The sequence below is a fragment of the Onychostoma macrolepis genome, chromosome 13, assembly GCF_012432095.1.
Source record: "Onychostoma macrolepis isolate SWU-2019 chromosome 13, ASM1243209v1, whole genome shotgun sequence".
NCBI lineage: Eukaryota > Metazoa > Chordata > Actinopteri > Cypriniformes > Cyprinidae > Onychostoma > Onychostoma macrolepis.
In genome coordinates this window covers 18,267,294-18,290,763 of record NC_081167.1, presented here as the reverse complement: position 1 = coordinate 18,290,763, position 23,470 = coordinate 18,267,294, and the positions used below count along the sequence as shown (strand labels likewise).

The 23,470-nt window shown below is 38.8% G+C and overlaps 1 protein-coding gene across 3 annotated transcripts in view; it reads right to left on the bottom strand.

Annotated features, from left to right (window-relative positions):
- Positions 1 to 23,470, bottom strand: part of fbxw4 (F-box and WD repeat domain containing 4) — a 34,480-nt gene that overhangs the window by 5,184 nt on the left and 5,826 nt on the right. For all 3 annotated transcript variants that reach the window (XR_009273952.1, XM_058796133.1, XM_058796132.1), the window contains exon 6: positions 6,532 to 6,597. Coding sequence is in view for 2 of the 3 variants with exons in the window: in XM_058796133.1 (XP_058652116.1) it covers positions 6,532 to 6,597 (66 nt within the window). In the remaining variant the exon portion in view is untranslated. The remainder of the gene's footprint in view (positions 1 to 6,531; positions 6,598 to 23,470) is intronic.

Here is a 23,470-nt window from a genome sequence, read left to right as displayed (position 1 = left end):
GTACAACAGCAAACACCCAGGATTCTTACATTGTTAGGTCACTGGTTTTTTTTATGCGTCCCATGTTTTTTTTTCCCATTTTAGAGAGAACCTGTGAAGATTACAGGATGGAGGATAACCATATAATCTTTTAAATTACTGCATCTGCATGGCAGGCGACCTTGTTCTTCCAGCGTCTGATCTGTTTGGGAACATGTGGCGAGACTGTCCCTTCTCCAAATGTCGTCTGATCACAGTTGGTTCGACGAGAGCTTCTGATTGAGTGAAAAAAGGTTAGAGGGCTGCCGAGGAAAAATTGATCTTCGATTTAAACTCAGAGTACAGGAGTCATTTAGCAGAGTGATGGCACATGTTTTATTAAGGTCAGAAGGTGAAATGGACAGATTAATTAAGACATGAGAGCGACTGTCCCAGTGGAGTAATACATATACAGTGTGTCTGCCAGCATTCCCTCTCGAACGCGGTTCAAAGGCTGCCAAACAAAGGTGGTTTGCCTTCTCCTCCTTTAAGCAAGCAAAACTAGAAATTACATAACAATAAGTGGGGCCCTATAGTGGCTTTTTTTTGCAGCTCTTGCCAATGGAGACGTCTAATGTTCAGACATGTGGAAGCTGAGAGGTCACTAACAGACATGTCAGGGGCAACTGTGATATTTGCAATCTGCTAAAGTGATCACATGAACAATGTAGCCACCAAATACAGACAGACAAACTAGAGGGAAAAAGCTTTATTTTCTACATCCTTTTAAAGCGTTCCTCAAAGAGCAACTGACCTCAACCTAATCCTCTTTGACCCCTGGATATGTTTAAGCTCAAGCAAAAACAGCACTCAGTACGTGCAATACTCATCCACACACTCATATAGAATTTGTAGCTTTTTCTGCACTGATTTTACTTGAAAATCTGCAGAAAATTTAAATATAGCAAAATGCATTGGCAAAATATAACACGCTCTTATTGGGAGTTAAAAAGTAGAATGACATGTTATTTAATAAACTATAAATTACTATGAATTAAAAGTAACCAAATTAAAATGTAACAAAATTATTAATGATATATTGTTATATATTTAATCATTTAAAATGTATTTAACATATATAAATTGTAAGAAAGAGAACAATTATTACATGCATGCATATCTATGGTCTTCTGCAATTGCGGTTTCATATAAAATATATTTATAATGTATATTTGTAGTCTTTATAGAAGCAAAATATTTAAAAAAAAGGCTTTTAAACTTTTTGCCAAAGGACAACCGACTACTTAAATCTTTATATTTGTTTAAAAACGAACATACTTTCCAATGGCCCTAAATATAGTTGCAAATAAAGGTCCTCCTTTTTATGTTCTGATATTGCTTGAGAGTTTTTAAATCCCTATTCTGCACTATAAAGAATGGCATGTGTTCGTAATTAGTCATGAGTTATGGTCTCAGGGCCATCAAGAAAAATGGTGGGGCTGGCCTCCCTAACAGTCCTCAGTCTCTGTTTGACCATTTGGGCCACACACACACACTTTATGAAAGGGAACTTTAATGAATTGATGGATTTTGAAAAAGGGCAATGCTGAAGACATTTCTTTGGGTGTTAGATCCACAGGAAAAGGTCATTTTGAGCTAACGCTCTTGTAAGGTTAAGTGTAGAGGGTAAACTGGCACAGGGAAGCTATGGGAAACAGTCAGTGCCCTGAAAGGATGTGAGACAGGTACATAAAGAGCCCTGCTGAGGTTTTCAGGGCCTAAAACAAACAGAAATTGCATTGCGCCGTCTGCATGTCAGCCAATTTAGCCCACAGTCGAAATAACCAGCAAAGAGGAAAAGAAAAAAAAAAGAATGCCATGGAACAGGACAATGGAGACTTTTAAATGTCACACGCGTTCTCTTAAAAACAATGAGATTGCAATTTGTATAACACAGCTCTAGGTAGGATCCAAGCATTTAACCCTTTTCTTTGAGAGAAAAAAATGTCAAGAATTTCTGCCCAATTGTGAGATTCTTTGATGGCAAGAGCCCCATGAAACTTAGGGGTCCTAAGTTTTAAAGCACCACTTGTGTGTCCCTGACTCCGGCTGATCATAGACTTTTTCCCTTTAAAGAGGAGAAAGACATTAAAGAAAGAACATAATTGCCATGTCCAGGGCAGAGTCAGAAATTCTGTGAAGCTGGAAATGTTTCCAATTTCTTTATAATGAAAGTTAATTAAAAGTTGGCACAGACAACCTAATGCATATTCAAGATCTAAATTAAACTTTTTGTTACTTAAAATTGAGCCATTCATTTGTCTCACCAATCATGAAACGATATTTTGCATTATATTTATAAAGAACTGGAAAAAATAACGGACTTATTTACACACATTTGGTGCTTTGATCAATTTTGCACCCTTTGCATACAAGACTTAATAAATTTACATTAATAATAAATTTACATTAAAGCAATATTGCAATCCATTTTGGCAAAACAATAAAACGTCTGCTTGTTTGGTGTCTGGGGGTCTTCAGCCTGATGATAATCAAGTATCTTTTTAAGGGCTTGACTTAAAAGACATCATAGAAGACAACATGTTACTAGAGTGCTGGCTAACAGTAGTGAAATCTCAATGTCCCTCATACTCAAACTCTCTTCTTTACTTCCCTCATAACGCTGTAATTAGTTTAAGCAGCCGGTCAGCTGGTACTGTGAGACATGAGGGTCTGAGTGATCTTGGCCTGTACATGTCCTCTCTATTATTCCTCCATCCAGTCAACAGGCCCTGCTAAAAAAAAATTAAAAAAATACACCCCGATCTTTCAAGAACATGTAAAAAAATGTCACTGTCTCTCACCAGTTTCACTTGAAGTAGCCGGCTCAAAAAAACAGGAATTCTCTCTCTCTTAGGTGGTGATGTGTTTAAAAAATAATTTCAGCTTTTTAACACTAGTGTATATACAAACAGCTTTTACAAGTGACAACACAAGTAGTTTTGTGCTGAACATAAAACCAATCTTGACATTACAGAGCACAGTCAATCAAACAAACAGGTTGGATGTTTGCTCTGATGTCGTCTATGATTGAGGTAAATGTAAGTGCTCTAATGTGTCTCATGTTTGTGCTGGTCGTCTAAGGGTTATGCTGGTGGCCCGTCTGGGAAATGTTAAAAAGGGAGACATAGGAACACACACACATACACACAGCCCCCATTCCCTGTCACCCCCCAGCCCCTCCACTCATCAGTCGGTTTCTCAGCCCCCTGTGACTGGCGGCTTTGTGCTCCTCACACAAGGTGCACCTGATTACTAGAGGGGAACACATTATGGCAGGATACAACTGACCCTAGTGCAGCTACACAAAGACAGGAGGAAAGACAACACGACTCACTCCAGGACAGGTCACTGAACGCTCCTGAGACACTTAACACTCAGGTAATGCTCTCAGTGATAAAATGCACCTATTTTGCACGTAAAACTGATTCAATAATGTGTGACAAAATCTACTGAAACGTCTTTCCTTATGCAAGTAAAACTAAATGTAATAAAATATTACCTGAAGCTAATATTAAAATCAATCAATTGAATATATGTATCTCCAAACATATACACATATATATTTATTATTATTATTATTATTATTATTATATGTAATTTTAGTATTTTTTGAAAATTATACATAGTATGTACACAAAGTTTGGGATCTAGAATGTTTTTGTTTTTAAGAAGTCTCAAGGCTAATATTTCACAGTAAAGAAAAAAGTTTTTATTAAAGAAAAAACAACTGTAAAACATTGTGAAATATTATTTCAGTTTGGGGTCAGTCTGATTTTTTGACCGATTTATATTTTTATTTAGTAAGGATGCATTAAATTGTTCAACATAGTAAAGGCATTTATAATGTTACAAAAGATTTATATTAGGGATGTTCATTTCGGTTATTTTTCCTAATCGACAACCGACGCTCGTTAACTGTTTATTAATATTCATTATCAGATTATTTTCAATTAGAATTGAATTAAATTAGAAAGGATAAGTGTCTGTAACCCGTTAAAAATACTAAAATTTGTTTTCTGGGGATTAATTTTACATTTTACATGCAAAAAGTAGCAAACAACAGAACATGAGGATTTACATCCTCATATAAAACAAATACATAGGCTTATACGTAAAATATATTTTTACTTAATAAATTAAGAAAACGAATGAAAAACTGTGCAACAAGTAGCCTAGTGTGCAGAGTTTCGGGTAATTTTTGTGTTGCACGAAAGGAAACCATCAAGATGGCAGAAAGCACCATCCTATTTTTCTTTAGGCCTATTTTACAAAAGCACAAAGATTTGTTGTTATTGTGAATGTACACAAATAAAAGCAAACCTATTACAATTATGATTATCTTTATGACTAAAAGGAGTAGTTGCTTCCACTGTTAGAAGGAAAATATTCAAGTGATTGCGCCGGCGCCGCATGCGCGCACACAGTTAAGCATTGCTACCATGACAATGCAGCCTGTTTATTATCATAATAAACTACAGTCAGTCAAACATATGGGAAAAAAACCACACTGCTCAGTTTAAATATGCAGTAAAATCTGTGCCATTAAGCACTGTACTGCCGTGATGTTATGCAAAACATTTTGTTTTACGTGGATACTGGAACGCGAGTTAAGTACATAATAAATAATATTCTGGCATTCAAATACACCGCGAATACGGAAACATTTGATTTTGTGTCGAATAAGAGACCCAACGTTGGTTTCAGTTTCATTTTAGCCTAAATGAATTTGTTTTGGCTTGCCGTTTATATAGCTATAGCTTCTTATCTTTTTAATTCTTGTTCTTTTCTAAATACTGTTAAATTGAAAGGATTTGTTGTGGCATGAGGGGAACTAAAATAGCCTAGCTATGTTTACAGTGTTTATTATAATGTTTGTAAACATTTTGCATCGGCATTAGGCCTATTTCTGAATGAAATAATAAAATGCGACTTATATGCGACTTGTTTTTTTATCTAAAAAAAAAATTCAAAATTAAAATATTTTGATAAATAACTGAAAAAAAAAACGTTTAACTAATTGTATTAATCGGTTAAAATTCTTACGGTCGGTTAACGGTTAACCGGTTAAAATGAGCATCCCTAATTTCTATTCATCAATGAATTCTTCAAAAATGTAACAGTTTTCCCACAAAAATATAAAGGAACACAATCATTTTCAACACTGATAATAAGAGGAATTATTTCTTGAGCACTAAATTAGCATATTAGAAGGATCATGTGACACCGAAGACTGGAGTAATGACTGCTGAAAATTCAAATTACATTTTAAAACATACTGAAATAGAAACGTTGTTTTAAATTGTAATTATATAGTTATTACAGTTTAAATAAATGCAGCTTTGGTGAACATAAGGGACTTTCAAAATCATTAAAAAAAAATCTCACCAAGCCCAAACTTCTTGACAATATATTAAATTTCTGAAAAACTGCTGTGTGTTACATCAAAGCAACAAAGACTCTTGCCTGTTCACTGACCGTCACACCTCTGTGTAACCTTAATTGGTTCCTAGTTTAACAGGGTTGTAGTGAGTCTAACTTGATTCAATGGCCTGTTTACCTGTGCGTGCATCTGCATTCTGATAGCCGGCCAGCCCACGTGTCCATCAAGCTGACACTGGCTACCCGCGCCTCACAGATCAAACGCAGCCACATCGGTGGGTCACATTAATCTTGGCTCAACTTTTGTGTTCCGGTGTTCTATAGAACATGTGATTCCCAGGGAAATCTGTCTGGAATCGCCTCTACTCCTTCTCCGCAATTTTTCCCATCTCAAATTTCCTTGTCATTTGGTGCCGGAACTCACGGTCCCCCCCAACCACCACCTCCTCTTTTACTTTCCTTAGACTGACAACATGCAAGCAGGCTGAATTCAGCAGGTAAAGCTGGGGAATTACGGAAACCAGTCAGGTTGTATCAGGTTTAAGCCTGGCCTTTCATGACAGGAATTTTTAAGTCAGCTTTGAACTTCCCAAAGAGAAAAGACTCAGTTGAAGGGATAATGGAGCAGCTTCCCTTATCATGATAAGGTTCTACTTTCACTTTGTGTGAAATTAACAGTTTCAAATAGTAACACATTAGAATTCATACATTTTTGAGCTTTATACATGTAGAAACCACATTTAACTGAATGTTGCAATGAAAGCCTGTGCATTTAAACATAACTAAGATCTAACTTAAAATCTAATGGTAATTTCGATAGTGAGTGGAAAACACTAAAGAATTTTATGGCTATAAATTTACACATAACACGTAATTCCAATTAGTTATGTAAAATAATAACGATAATGATATTCATATTTTTACACTTGGCACAGTGTCTTAAAAGATGTAAAAACTGCACAATATGCTGACAAAACAAAAATGCATTACAATAATCAAAAGTAAAGAAAAAAAAAATGGAACAGATGGAACATGTTCCAGCAACAGGTTATAGAGAACAAATAAATATTACTACAAATTAATTCTGAAAAAATACAAGATATTTAAATAACCATGTAGAAAAACAAATACCTTTCTGTATCCCAGATTCGAAGAGGAGCAAAATTCTCACAGCAGGCTGTTCCTGTCACAAAGTTGCTGCAAAGATATAAAGATCTTTAGTAATGATTGCAAAACAATGATAAAAAAAAAAAAAACATTTCAAAGCTACCATTCAACCATTTCATCATTTTTAAGCAAAATAATGCCAGATCTTTATACCAGATTTTGCAATGGTTCATTAATATCAATAATTACAAACAAACAAATAATAATAATAATAATAGTATTATTATTAGTAGTAGTAGTACTTTGTATTTATTATTATTAATACACCTTTACAAAATCTATACAAATCTGTGATTAAGAGTCTTCAGTGCTTTCTAGAACATTTTCTCAAATAATCTTTGTTCCAGCATTTAATGCTTTTAGCATTTAAATACTGAGCAGGTGACGTAACAGTGGAGTAATAGTTTAGCTCCTGGAGAGAATACACACAGCGCATTAAAAACAAATTTTGAAAAGCGAATGGAGCGTAGCGAGGTGTAAAGAGTGGCTGAAGGGTATGTTGAGACAGCGGATTTGTTCACAGATGTGTTTTCGTTCACGAGACATCTAGGGGGGAAAAACGTGGTGAAAAAAGAAAAAGAAACAAAAACACTTGGATGCCCCCTTTTTAGTTGGGTGACAGGTTGAAATTAGTCGAGCAGGTACGGGTGGGCGGGTGTGTGAGCGCAGCAGTTTTGACCTGCGTGATAGTCAGGGATTAGAGCCCTCCTGGACAGCTGGGATTGGCGGGCGAGGCTCAAGGCTCTCCTGCTCCCTGCATTGTGTTCGGAGGTGAGCTGAACAATAGGGCCCTCACACTAGTGAACACACAGGAATGTGCCTGTTTTAGCACTCAGGTATTCCTACAATGCCCTGCTGGGATGGTCTCTTTCATTGACAGAATGCTTTCTCAGTCTCTGTGCCAACTATGTAAAGTGTGTGTGGCGTCAACGTGCTTCACAGCGAATGCTTACTGACGCACCACGCGAGAGGCACGTAAAACTACACGAATCACAAAGCATCTCCGTCTCTCACATACTTTCATACCTCTACAGAAAACCCAGAGAAAGAGCAGGGGGCTCTATGCCCTCCCACTAACATCAACCAAAGAAACGGGCTTCACAATGGAATACCAGTGTGGCCTCAAATTAACAACCAGCCCGTGTGAATAAGCTCTGTAGCGCCTGGTGTCCAACTCCAAACCCCCAGCACAAAAACAGAGGGACAGTGACCCTTCATCTCACTCACACACAAACACACATACAACATACAGCGAGTTGGTCTGTTAAGGCCCTTTCACACCAAGGATGATAACCATAATAATAAACACACAGTTCTAAAATCTTTCTACATTTAAAAGAATAACAGTCCATACCAAACCTACATGAATGGAACGATATTGTTGGAATCACTTCAGAATGATTTCTCCATCTGATAGGCGTTATAAAACGTTGATAGCCAATCAGAATTCACTAGGGTAGTGCCGATAGACGATAGTATCGTGTATCGACAATAGTCAGAGATATCGCCTGTGGCTAATGCCTTTGACAATAGCAAGACACAGATTATTATTATTATCTAATTAATATTAGGTCTTATCTGTTCTGTTTTTTCAGTGTTGCGCATTATAACCAATCATACACGATTCCGTTGAGTTCATGAATGCATTGGCCAATCAGAGGCGTTCAGATTAGTCATTGCTTAAACACTCGCGAATTCTCTCATAATAAACTATGTGCAATGTAAGTATAAGAGATTAATTCATCACAGTGTATCATAAAGTGAATACACTCGTGCTAAACTGAAGTCAGTGATGATGTTCTTTAATAATGTAAATATTCTTTGCTCGTTTTCTGTAGCTGTTGCTTGAATAACTGAGGAAATGTAAGCATTAAAATGAGTAACTTACAATGTTTCTATTAAATCGGTATCATGTTAAACAACTATATAATGTTATTTTTATAGTATAATATTTTAGAACATCCATATGCTACTTGACTAAAAAAGATCTAATGTGTAGGCTACTTTTAGTTGTACCCTGGAGTTGGTTCACTCTCCGGCTATGGAACTAAGTAAATAATTAAATAAATTTGCGTGTATCGGCGTATCTCATGGGCTAACAATAGGAAAATATGACTATTGTGCATAGCGCCCAACACTGGAATTCACCCCAATTGATGACAAATCTGCAGTGTGCGCTTACTGCGTATTGGTGTGGACGCTAATATAGTTATCGTTTTCAGTGTGAACAGGCCTTTAGATTTGAATGAAAAGGTGTGCTTGCTTTCAGAGCAGAAATTCAACATTAGATGAGGTAAAAACAACAATTGATCATAAAATTAGTACCAAACAAAAACCCAACAAGTTTTTGAAGATACAACATGATAACGCTGAGAAACTGAGATATGCGAGCAAAATGCGAAGCCATTTTTGGTGTGAAAAAGGCGGAAAGAAAGAGAGTAAAGTTGGGGGACATGCGCTCTCGTCTGTGATGGCTTCAGTTGGTTTGTTCATTGAGGGCCCAAGCATATTGGCAAAGACAGCCATGGCAGCTGTCAACCCAGTTAGCGGTGGCCCATCAACCATATTCAGCTCGCCTGGCCAGTGCTGGCATTTTAATTACTGTTGGGTAAACTCATTTGCCCCAATGAAGGCCGTGCGCCCTAATAGAATATGCAGGCTGCCTGACCCTTGAACCCGTGTGACACAAGATACAATAGGGGCAAGGCCAAAGCTCTCTCTTCCCAGCCCTTATTACTCTCTATTACTTCAATTACTTATCCCTCAGTGAGTCCGATTGTGAAAAAACACAAGGGAGGGAGCGAAAAGGAGAAAAATAGAACACCACAATTAAATACATTTTTGTCTCCCAGACAAGTTCTGATTGATCTGAAAGGAACTCCTAGTGATATTATAGCTGTAAAAGGTCAAAGCCTCTCTCTCGCCTAATGTGCCTCCACCTTCCCTCGACCTTATGCCCCCCTCTAAACCGAAGAGCACGGACAATCTCCCTCCAAAGCCCCTGGCCGACGCTGCCCACCCCGAACCCCAACTCCTCTGCCCCAAAAAACCCAGCACGCCTCAGGATCATTAGAACATGTCAGGGGTTCACTGCCAACACAACCATTTTGGTAACCTAATCAGCTGACATCATTATTCGAGGAACTTTGCTGCAAGAAATTAGTGCCGGGGTCACACAAACTTTAATTCAGCCCCTGCTGGGAGAAGAACTCCACAGTAACAACATTGTTAGGGCCAAACCAACACAAGCAACCACGTGTATTGGGTCAAGACCACCGCAAGCGCTTTTCGTACCAAACAGCACACATCACTGAAAATGTGCTGAGTGTATCACGGAGATAAATTATTGTTACATAATTTTGCTTTTTTGCTTGTTGATTTGTATGTGGAATGCAAACTACATGTACACTTTTGTTCAGTAAGATTTTCTTTTTATTATTATTATTTATTTTTGTATCATGGTTTCCACATACATATTAAACAGTGCAACTGTAGTGAACATTGATAATTATAATAAATGTTTCTTTAGCACCAAATCAGTGCAATGAATGATTTCTAGAGGAACACTGAAGACTGGCATAATGGCTTTTGGAAAATTCAGCTTTGCCATCACAGGAATAAATTAAAATAGGAAATACTTATTTTAAATTGAAATAATATTCAAATATTATTGTTTAAGATCAAATAAATGCATTTTTGGTAAGCATAAGAAACTTTCAAAAACATTAAAAAATCTTACCGACCTCAAATTTTTGGAAAGGTAGTGTAAAAAAAAAAAAAAAATTAAAAAAAAAAAATTAAGTAGTACACAGAAACGTTCATGGAAATTACAAAAACAATAGTAAAAACACTGACAGTTATCAGGATAAATTAATTCAAAACAGAGATACTACTAATTATATAAAAATATGTATTTATATTTTCAGTAGTATGACAGTTGTTCGGTTTTTCCAAAGTGTGATTAAAGTCCTACAAAATGATACATAGCTTTTTATGTCAAATTAGATTGTGTACACAACTTTACATCCAAGCAAAATGAGGCAAACCTATAAAACCAAGTCAAGTAGTCAAGCTGTTTTTTTTTAAACATAGAAGCTGGTCAATGGTGGTCTACCAGTTCTAACCAGCTGGTAGTTCAGCAGGTCAACCACCTAAACCAGCTTGGCCCAAAAAAAGAAAAAAAAAAGACCTTGTTTAAAAAAATAAATAAATACAATCTACACTGTAAAAAGTGGTAACCTGCAACTGTTACCTTAAATAGCTATTTCTACTTGATTTAACCAATATACATTTATTTTGTTGGTATAAATTAATGTATTTAGGTGTTAAATAATACTTTCTTGCATAAAACCACCAAATTTTAATTTTTTTTAAAACCACCTAGAGTTTTAATTAGGAGACTCAGATACTGCCTTACAATGTCCTCTAATCATTTTTAACATATTGCTTATCACATCAATTCAATATCACAACTTCTATTACTATTTATCTAAAAAGTAATAGAAAGAATGAAAAAAAAAAAAAAAAGAATCAAATAATCCTTAATTACAAATATGGCAGTTAAATTGTCATTAATTGTGTAATGATTATAATAAATGAGTAAAATATTTTAAACACAGTGAAATAAATCTATTGACCCCAAATGCATCTCAGCCTGTCCTAAAGGCCCATGGGTAAAGATAGGGTTCAAAGGGAGTTTAACCCCCCGTGCATCGGCCTTGCAGTGGATGTTGTTCATTTGTTATAGCTGACCCCTGGCTTTGTTCAAGGGGATGTTAGAGTGCTTTCATCTTAGTCCCTAAATATGTTTGAATTGAAAAGGGTTATGATGTATTTATATTGGCTGGAGGAACACAATAGACAGGGTCTTTCTCTTTCCCTCTCTGTGTCGACCCTCCTGCCCCATCCTCAAGCCCAGCTCCCCAAGCCCCCCTCCCGCCCCCCCTGTTCAGCTCACACCCGAGTTCACAGACCTTTTGGCTTTCTGTTCATGTCCCCTGCATCTGAGGTCAGAGGAACATTCCATACACCACCTTTTGCTTAGCGGACTGGAACAGCACCACATCAATTTAGACCAAAAAATACACACACAAAAAAAAGCCATGAGAAAATCAGCAGCTAGTTTACGCAGACCTCATCACCTGCCACTAATTAAATCATACATTTATCAGGCCATTAGATTGTAAAAATGACTAGGGAGCCATAAAAGGCTCTTAAAATTAAACAATTAGGAGCCAAATTTTGTTGACAAATTACAAAATAGACATAAACATGACAAACCTGTTTAAAAAAAGTGAAATATTATGGCTTCAACGTGTCGCTTACCTTAAAGTTTTAATGCATTCGACACCAATGATGTTAACTAGAACAATAACTATAAAGTTTTAATAAGCATTCTAATTCCAAGATAATAAGAAAGTTCACACCACAGCTATACCCATAACAGAGAAGAACAAAGTCGTTGGAATCATTTTCAGAAGATTTTTTTTTTCAGCTGATGAAGATAAAAACATTGACAGCCAATCAGAATCCATTTAAGTTTTAAGAGCTCAAACATTTAATGTAACAGTTGAAAATTGTGCAGCACACACAATATAGTATAGTAACAATGTTATGGTCCATTGGTGTAGATGCTAATATAGTTATCTTTATAATTATTGTGCTTGGTGTGAACAGGCTACTGAACCTCACTACGCTATAGAATGACCAATATTTTGCTGTGACCATGTCTTTAATCACAAATAATGGTTCATGTTTTATAGAATCAGACATAACTGAAAATCACAAGGGAATTGAGTTGTGAACTCAGTAATAGACTGAGTAAATCTAATTCTAATTGCAAACTAGAGTCTGAGAATGTGAATTTTTTTTTGACTAATCATTTAAAAAAACAATCTGAGTAATTTGTTCATGAATTGGACATCATGTGTTACAGCAGAAAGATATTTGAAGAGATACTTGATGATACCAAAAACGTACTGTTTTACCGAACTGATACCGCTTTATTTACCTGAATTTCCATCCAAGAAGATTTGAAATTATTGTCACGTATTTTGTCGCATTTCTGACCATTTCAGTCACAGTCTGGAGCTCTATTTACAATGCCCTGGATCTGCGCCACTTGTGCTAGTACTGTTATTTCCATCTGGAGCTACAGGCTGCTTAGGAAAATGCTGACGCATTCTGATACAAAACAGATTTAAAATTTTCACTGTCAACAAACGATATTTTAAGTTAAATATGATCTCTTTTAGTATTGTGACAATGTATCTGAACTTTTATGTCAACAGTCTTAACTCTATGGCTAAGAAAGATACAGACAGTTGTGCATTATACCACAGACACAGAGCTGAACTCCGCAGCTAACTTCTGAGCAAAAATGCTTTTTAGGGAATAACAAAAGTTTCCATCTCAAATGTGCCTGGGGAACACCTGTATGTGGCATGTGTGTAATGATCTGCTTGTGCAAAGCCTGCATAGAAGGGGCATATTGACTGCAATTATTCAGGACACCACCTGCAGTCAGAGGCTATAGCTCCCATGCTGTGCTTTCAGTAGTAAGCGCCCTGTATTTAACGTGTGGGAACGCACATTCTGTCCGTTATCGCTTTATTGTTGCAGACTCTTTCTTTTCTTGCTTTCTTTCTTGTTTTTTCTCCTTTTTTAACTAATTGAATTCTTGACTCCTAAGACACGGCTCGCCCTCCCAGCCTTAAGAGAGAGAGAGAGAGAGAGAAAGAAAGAGAGAGATGAGAAGCAAAATGAATGACATGAATTTCACTCTTTTTTTCTCCTTCTCTCTCTCTTTTTGCTTGAATGAGGTGGAGCAAAGGGGGTGAAATTGGGGCGGGGTGAGCTTAGGGTGGTATAGAGGAGTACGTCTCGCTGTACTTTCATACTGAGGGTCATAGGTCACGCTCCCTCCGTTTGCCAGAGTGGCGTTTTGGGGGCGGTTTATCCAACAATCATTTTCTTTGGAAAATTTCAAAGGCAGTTCCCCTGCAACATCTTTGTAGTTGTGCTTGACCAACTCTAAACAAAACAGGCCTCCCCAAAAAGAAGCCTTTCTCACTTCTCCTCAGGGTTGCTTCTCTTTTTGACGCTTGCGCCCTGTCCCTTTTCATCCTCCCTGCCTGGTCGCTGTGGGCTCATTGAGGCTACTGAGGTAGTGTGCACTGTGTTCTTTGAGGCAATTCGATAGAAGGAACGCTTCTGTCCAACGTGACATGGCCTATCCCATCATAACATACAAGAAGCACAAAATTATCAATATCTGCTATCTGTGTTTAGAGTCCCTGCATAAGACATTGATTAGCCATGTTTAAAAACTCCCTGGGTGATGAACAGACACAAATTTATGCGCAATTTGCATCGGCCAATGAGGACAAGTGCATTTGATCATCCAAGTGAGGCCTCTTCATCTAAACTATAATTAAACAACGTCTGAAAAGCTAAACGAACATAATTCTCTCAGGATCAGTGAGATGTGCAAGTGCTATTAACAAGACCAAATTACACATTTCAGGCTAACAATTACACTTCTTCTCTACTTTCTCTGCAACTGAAGTGCTGACATCAGATGAACCTAAACCCCACTTTATATCAAACAAGCTTAATGAACTAACTGACAGATTCTGTGCTGCATGTGTGTGCAATATATGCAAGAGGAAGAGTAGCCGACGTACCTTACATATACTCTGGCTAGAGTTACCCAGGCCTGGATGGATTCTTCCAGACTCAACAAGTCCCATCTTGTTGGTTAAAATCTGTCATGTCTGACACTACAGGAAACTATTTATCACGAGAGGCGCTCCCTACTAATTCTACATCTAGTGGTAAAAAGGGAACGACAAAGACTTGAAATGGGATGGGTCAGACAGACACAAGGAGTGAAGGATGGCATGTCCGAAGGATAACAGATATTCAATGTCCAGTGCCTGCGATATTTAGTTTGGGGTCAGTATGCGTTTTTCAAATTTTTAGTTTTATGTTCACCAAGGCTATGTTAATTTGGTCCAAAATATAGTAATACTGTGAAATAATACAATTTAAAATAACTGTTTTCTATTTTTATATAGTTCAAAATGCAATACTTAATATTGGTCAATAACCACTTAATATATTTGTGGAAACCATGACACATTTTTAAGGATTCTTTGAATATAAAATTCAAAAGAGCATTTATTTTGTAAGATAATAAATGTTTTTACTGTCACGATTGATCACTTTACTGCAGCAAAGACAATTAATTGATCATCACATTCAATTCTGAAAAGACAATTAATTGATCATCATCAAATTAAGCAATTCAATTTGGAAGGAAAAGTCATTTGTTTGCCATTATATTGCCTTCATCTATTTCACCCAGATTTCAAATGTAAATATAAACATGAACATGGGAGTATATCTGGCGGAATAAAGAATTAAACCTGAATTTTTTTAACCCATAACACAGCTCTTGCTTATTCCTTAAATCACACAGTTTGGTGATTATGAAAGAGAGCATGCAGGTTAATTGCCATGTAAACTGTTTTTTAGCTCCAATTAGAGCAACTGAAAGAGCTGTGTAAAAAAAAAAAAAAAAGAGTAGCTTTCTCCTCTGAGAGCCACATTACCAACTGAGCAAGTCATTCCAGGTCCTAAAACAGTGTCCTCAAGATAAAATGTATGCTAATCAGAGGCCATTAGTAGCAATCAGGGCCTTTGCTCACACAGGAGCAGATGAATCAACATTTAGGGTGAGAGTCTGAAGTCTGACATGGTAGACAAAGACTAGACTGAGATGGGGGAATGGAGGGGGGGGGGGATGATCCAGTCAAGCTTACGGGTTACAGATCAAGAATCAGGAATCATTTGGGCTGCTGTGAATACCGTTTTTTTTTTCTTCAACATGGCCGCTGCTGTCTCTTTGATATGAGATTGTAAATGGAATTCAGAACAGAAGAGCAACCCACTGGAGTGAAATGAGAACAATGCAGGGAGCCAGAGTGCCCATTACCTTCGCAATGGGAGAGGGGCCTTTTTTTTGGAGCAGTCTCACAGTTAAGGCTGGGACCGCTAGCCATATGACACCATTTAGGGAATTTCAGAGCTAGCGTTCACATTGCAACATCAGCTGTGAAAGTCATGCAGTCACCATGGAGTTCTTCAAGTCTGCACAGGACCGGTCCTGTCCACTGCTCGCGCTCATTACGCTCTGATATAACTAGTGAAAAACCAGAGAAGATGGTCCAATATGAACGAAATAAAATTCAGTGTAAAACCCAGGTGCCTAAAATTGTAAAAGCAATCTCAAGGGCCACTGGATACGGTTAAGATCAGTGACTGCAAAAAGATAGACGACAGTCAGCCTTGGCATTTCGCTCTGGCCGGAATATCCCACTAACAGACCTTCAGATAACGTTCCTTGGAAAAAACGACGGCAAAAAGAGAGGGAGGGTTACGGAACAGACGAGGAGGGAGGTTAAAAAGAAAGAAACACAAATCAGAGCCTGAGCAAATGGTGGCGGGAAAAAAGAGAGTAGGGCTACATTTTCTTACACGGTTCTTTTGTTTTATACACAAGTGTGATTCTGCATTGGGTTGGAACAATACAGCCCCTAACACCTGAGTGTCAGAGGCGACCATATGCACACTCTTTCGACATCTTTCTCTCTGTTCTTTCTCTTTTCTTTGTCCCTCACCCCTTCTCTCGGACCCGTTGCTCACTGCAGCGTCTCCCCTCTTGCTCCTTGTCCTTTAGATACCTCAAGCGTGAAGCTGGAACAATTACATTTGCAACACAAGGGCTTCCCATCTATTCCTGCAGGTTTCCAAATTAAAACACACTGTGCAATCACTATTTTGAAACCCTCTCCGTCTACAGTTTCAGCTGTTGTAGGAGTGAAATCAGAACACAGTCTCAATTAGAGGACATCTGTTGCTCTTTCTAATTGGTGTGGCTCGAACATATGAAACAGATAATCTGGAGAGGAAATTAAACTTTTAACAAAACTAAGCAAGCCCAAAAATATCAGCTTTACTATGTTATTCAAAATCAAAGAGTGGAAGTGGAATTTTTTTCTTACAATTTGTATGTGCTTTAATTCGATTCCACACAACCAGAAAATCACAGAGAAATGTTTGCTTATAAGTTAGTTCAAAGGTTTTCTAAAAGGTTCAGAATAAATGTATATAATATACATTATAAATAAATCTTAAAACATGAATTAAAGTTTTAAAATATAAAATATGAAAAAAGCTAAATGATAATTATTGTAATAAACAATTACATTTTTATTCTGTTTTCTAAACACTGGTTAATATCCCGATATTTATCACAACTAATTTATTCTATTGATAGCTAAAAAGATACAGTGTCAACTTAATGAAAAGTAACTACTTTCCAAAAAATACACTACCACTCAAATGTTTGAGGTTGTAAGATTAAAAGATGTCTTAATGTTTTTGAAAGAAGTCTCAAGACTGCATTTATTTGACTAAAAACACAGCAAAAACTTTTATACCTTTTAACCTGTGATAGCAAAGCAGAATTTTCAGCATCATTACTCCAGTCTTTAGCGTCACATGATCTTTCAGAAATCATTCTATGCTGATTTGGTGTTGATTTGCTTATCATTATCAATGCTGAAAAATGGTTGTGCTGCTTACTATTTTTTTTTTTTGAAAAATGATGAATAGAAAGTTCCAGAGAACAGCACTTATCTGAAATAGAAATCTTTGGTAACATTATAAATGTCTTTTTTACCACTGTTGGTCAATTTAATGCATGCTTGCTAAATAAAAACATTTATTTCTTATGAATGGTAGTTTATTTACAAGACATTTACAATAATTTAAATTTTCACACTATAAATAGATCGTTATAGATCAGAATAGATTTGGTGCAAAGACATCAAAAAGTATAAAAACCCCCCCCATGATTTAGTTGATGCCTTTATTTCAAGTCAAATTCATCAACTTCTACCACCGTCAATATGTGTAAAGAAGTGTGGTCCATTATCTAGGTCCAACAGTCTGTTTCAGAGGCCTGCTATTTCAGCCATCAAATTGGAGAATTAATGATGTGGATAATCGTCTCTTATTTTGAAATCTAAATTCTTGGCTGAGGAGACAGGGCAGCGGGGATTAATAACTCGGCTGAGTGACTAAAACTGCGTTGAACCATTGCATCTGCTCAAGTAGCAGTGGCTTTCTTCCGCTACACGCTGGCCTTTTCGTGACAAAAGATGAGAACGCGGCTGAGTCGATCGGTATCTTTTAGTGTCTCCCTGCACACGGTGTTTCCATTCCTTCAGCAGTGCAGTGAAGGTGCGTTTGACGGATCAGGGGCAGGTGGAGGCTCTGCACTAGTGTTACAGCTTCATGTGCCTGCGTGTCATTAAGCGTGTGGGAGTATACATGGCCGAGCAATCAAAGGCAGCAGGAGCAAAGGCAACCCCGCTTCACCATAATATCCTGCACGGTTTTTTCCTCTCTCCCTCTTCGCCTGTCTCACTCCATCCCACACTTGTTTAAACAGCTCATCACATCGGGAAACTTCCCAGATGTATTGAGGGAGAAACGGTTAACCAGTTGTGGACTGAAACAGCTTTCTAAAGTTCAAAAGTCTGTAACGATTTATCAACTGGATGGTTCAACACTTTTCTGTGTTTAAAAAGTCAAGAAACACAAAGAAACATTCAATGATGTATCGCCACTGTCCTGGTGAGAGCTGAGAAGCGGAAAAACATTGTGGGGTACATTTGAGAGTTTTAGGCCCACAAAAAGGGTCTTTTTTCACACCATGAGAGGGCAAAATTCTGCTTTCTAAGCCTTTAGGGGCCGGGATCACATTCTTCTTCATCTGCATTTCAGAGGTGTGAACTAATTGACTTCAAAGCAATGGCATGGCAATAAATTCAAGAGTATGTATTAAAAAAGGGTCTGGCCACCTGCTTTGGGTTGCCCTGTCTATGACCACTTCACCTCACGAGCCGTAACGATGCTGCCACCCCCACCCCGCTCTTTTAAACCCACTGATACATTCATTATTTGAAAGATCTCAAATTCTCTTTGATGAAAGCTAAGGTTGATGTTCAGGTCTGTTGGTGATTCATATGGTGAGAAGTACAGAGGAAACCAGTGAGTATGAAGTATGCGGCAGAATCAAACACAATGTCTAACAAGTGAGATGGCCTGAAACTGGAAGAGCATCATGGATATAGAATACAGTGTTCAACGTTCTGAAAATGCTAGGGAAAATACTTCTATTTTGCTTAACAATCTGACAGAAAAGTTGAATTGAATTATGCAAGATGAGCTTTAATTCAAAGAAGATTGCCATGATGATAATACTGATGATCGTTGTGTTTGACCTAGAAATAGTGCAGAAGCGTAAATATTGCCTATTTCTATTTTCACCATAATGTTTCTTGTTTGAAATTATTCAAAATTCTACAATTTTCTGTTTATTTACAGGTTTAGATTTTGAATCCCAGATTTTAAATGTGGTCTCAGGCAGAATGCTAAACACAAAATACACTTTTAAAGGGAGATTTCAACCAATAATAAAAATTCTGTGATTATTAATTCACCCTCATGTTGTTCCAAACCTGTCTGACTTCTTTCTACTGTGGAACATAAAAGAAGATATTTTGAGACATGTCTCAAAGCTGTTTGGTTACCAAGAGTTTGTGTTCCACAAGAGAAAGTCATTCAGGTTTTGAATGATATGACTTTATCCAATATTGAAAATTAATCAAACACTGGAAGAAAGGTCGTTGGTAGACTATATTGTAAGCATTACTTAGACTCTTAAGCACAAAGACTAGACAAATCTCATGGCACAACTCTATTGGGAGAAGCCGAATATTCACCAGAAGAGGCGGACAGCAGCTCGTAAGTGTTGCGATACTTAGTCATAGATCTGTTGTTTAAATTATTTACCTGCTGTTGGGAAGGAATACTTTCGTTTCCTTCTATTTCTATTCTGCATTTTCGTTGAGGTTTCGTTGTTTGATTGCACTTTCTGTTAATTATAATAATTTGCACCTCGGCTAAGAAGGAACCTGGATCATTTTCAGTGCTCCTTGCTAGCGAAGTGTTAGTTTCGTCTTGAGTTATTTGCACAAGGCTATTGGCTGGGCCAATCAGAAGCCGCCACAGCGACTGTAAAAGTATTTAAACTGCCTGTTCGCTATTACAAGTCGGGAGAAGCGAATATTCACCAGAAGAGACGGACAGCAGCTCGTAAGTGTTGCGATACTTAGTCATAGATCTGTTGTTTAAATTATTTACCTGCTGTTGGGAAGGAATACTTTCGTTTCCTTCTATTTCTATTCTGCATTTTCGTTGAGGTTTCGTTGTTTGATTGCACTTTCTGTTAATTATAATAATTTGCACCTCGGCTAAGAAGGAACCTGGATCATTTTCAGTGCTCCTTGCTAGCGAAGTGTTAGTTTCGTCTTGAGTTATTTGCACAAGGCTATTGGCTGGGCCAATCAGAAGCCGACCACAGCGACTGTAAAAGTATTTAAACTGCCTGTTCGCTATTACAAGTCGGGAGAAGCGAATATTCACCAGAAGAGGCGGACAGCAGCTCGTAAGTGTTGCGATACTTAGTCATAGATCTGTTGTTTAAATTATTTACCTGCTGTTGGGAAGGAATACTTTCGTTTCCTTCTATTTCTATTCTGCATTTTCGTTGAGGTTTCGTTGTTTGATTGCACTTTCTGTTAATTATAATAATTTGCACCTCGGCTAAGAAGGAACCTGGATCATTTTCAGTGCTCCTTGCTAGCGAAGTGTTAGTTTCGCCTTGAGTTATTTGCACAAGGCTATTGGCTGGGCCAATCAGAAGCCGGCCACAGCTGTTTTCACGGTAGTGTGTTAGGCTGTATTTATCAGAGGTCCGAGCGCTGACGCGGAAGCATCAGCGAAGCGTTCAGCCTCCTCGTGTGAAGACAGACGAGGGTAAAGACCATCGACTTTTCCTGCGCGACTTTAACCGAGCAACGACTCCGAGCAACACACTTAAGTATCTTTTCTTTTTCCCCTTCCCTTACACACTCTCCGTTTCCATCCTCTTTCCTGCCACCTCTATCATGTGTTTCCAAACTATTCCGGTTCTCTCTCAACCACGCTCTAACGTCCCACGCAGACGGCAACGTAATCCTGCTAACCTCGCCTTATCTCTACCTCCTTCACTACACCTCTTTCCTTCTCTGTGGGTCTCTGGAATTGTCAGTCAGCTGTCAACAAAGCTGACTTCATTTCTGCTTTTCTTTAAAATCCACGCTCAGCATCTTGGGCTTGACTGAGACCTGGATTCGTCCAGAAGACTCAGCAACCCCAGCTGCTCTCTACTAATCTCTCTTTCTCTCACACCCCCGCAAGTTGGCGGGGTGGAGGCACTGGTCTGCTCATTTCTAACAATTGGAAATACTCAACCCGCTCTTCCCTATGCAATTACAACTCATTTGAATCTCATGCCATTACTGTATCAGCTCCGATAAAACTCCAGATCGTGGTCATTTACCGTCCCCTAGCCAAATTCTAGCCACCTTCCTAGAGGAGCTGGACGGGCTGCTGTCCTCTTCGTGGAGGATGGCACTCCACTCCTAGTCTTTGGTGATTTCAACATTCACCTAGACAAGCCTTATGCTACAGACTTCCATGCACTCCTAGCTTCGCTTGATCTCAAACGCCTTACCACTACTAGCACGCACAAATCAGGCAACCAACTTGACTTAATTTACACACGCAATTGTACTGCAGATAACATTCTGGTACAACCGCTACATACTTCGGACCATTTCTTCATTACATTTACATTACACTTTGCTTCTCCTGTGCCACCAACCCCTACCAGTTACTTTTAGACGAAACCTGCGCTCCCTTTCTCCTTCCCATCTTTCCTCTGTAGTATCCTCCTCTTCCTTCACCCACCCATTTCTCATCTCTGGATGTAAACGCAGCTACTGAGACTTTATGCTCTACCTTAACCTCTTGTCTAGACGACATTTGTCCTCTCTCCTCTAGGCCCGCACGGGCTGCTCCTTCCAACCCCTGGTTATCCGAGGTTCTTCGTGAACATCGGACTACACTCAGAGCGGCAGAGAGAAAATGGCGCAAATCAAACGATCTGTCGGACCTCAGTAGGTACCAGTCTATGCTCACATCCTTCTCTGCTAAAGTCCACACTGCCAAATCCTCACATTTCCGCAACAAGATCGACAGCGCCCAGACATGCGTAATCTCTTCAGAACATTTAATTCCCTCCTCTGTCCCCTCCACCTCCTCCCTCCACCTCTATTACAGCTGATGACTTTGCCACTTTCTTTACAGACAAAACTAGATCAATCAGTGGTCAGTTTTCACCTCCACGCACACAGGACCCTCACCCTACCACATCCACTGCTAAAACTCCCATCTTTTCTTTCTGTCCACTCACTGAAGCTGAAGTATCCAAGCTTCTCCTCCAACCATCCTACAACATGTCCTCTTGACCCAATCCCCTCACACCTTCTCCAAGCAATCTCACCCACACTCTTACCTGCACTCACACACATCATCAACACATCCCTACTCACAGGTAACTTCCCCATTGCGTTCAAGCAGGCTCGGGTAACCCCACTGCTCAAAAAACCTACATTAAACACTTCTCTTATAGAAAACTACAGACCTGTCTCTCTCCTTCCGTTCATAGCGAAAACACTTGAACGAGTTGTCTTCAACCAAGTCTCACTGTTTCTTTCACAGAACGACAAACTGGATGCTAAACAGTCAGGTTTCAGGAGGGGCCATTCAACTGAGACTGCGCTTCTCTCGGTCACTGAAGCCCTGCGAATTGCAAAAGCCCATTCCAAATCATCAGTCCTCATTCTGCTGGACCTATCTGCCGCTTTTGACACTGTCAATCATCAGATACTCCTGTCCACCCTCTCATCACTGGGCATCTCTGGCATTCCACTTCGCTGGTTTGAATCCTATCTCACTGGTAGGTCTTTCAGGGTGGCCTGGGAGGTGAGGTATCCAAAGCACATACACTGGTCACTGGGGTTCCTCAGGGATCAGTTCTTGGACCCTCCTCTTCTCCACATACACTACATCACTGGGTCCCATCATACAGGCACATGGATTCTCATACCATTGCTACGCTGATGACACACAGCTCTACCTCTCTTTTCAACCAGATGATCCAACGGTAACTGCAAGGATCTCAGGTTGCCTGGCGGACATCTCGGCATGGATGAAAGAACATCACCTGCAGCTCAACCTGGCAAAGACTGAGCTTCTTGTCCTCCCTGCCACTCCGACTCTACAGCATGACTTCACGATCCAGTTAGGTTCATCAACAATAACCCCATCAACTTCGGTCAGAAATCTTGGTGTAATCTTTGATGATCAGCTGACCTTCAAAGACCACATTACAAAACTGCTCGATCTTGCAGGTTTGCACTATATAACATCAGAAAGATCAGGCCCTTTCTGACAGAGCATGCTGCACAACTTCTTGTCCAGGCCCTTGTCATTTCTAGGCTGGACTATTGCAATGCTCTTCTGGCTGGACTTCCGTCTAATACAGTCAAACCTCTACAAATGATTCAGAATGCAGCGGCACGACTGGTCTTCAACGAGCCCAAAAGAGCCCATGTTACACCTCTCTTTATCTCCCTGCACTGGCTACCAATCACGGCTCGCATCAAGTTCAAGACACTGATGCTTGCATATAGAACAACCACTGGCTCAGCACCCGTTTACTTGCACTCTCTATTAACAAACTACATCCCCTCCAGAAATCTGAGATCTGCTAGTGAGCGACGCCTCGTGATACCATCACAGAGAGGCGCAAAATCACTCTCTAGATCATTCTCATTCACCATTCCTGGCTGGTGGAACGATCTTCCCACCTCTATCCGGA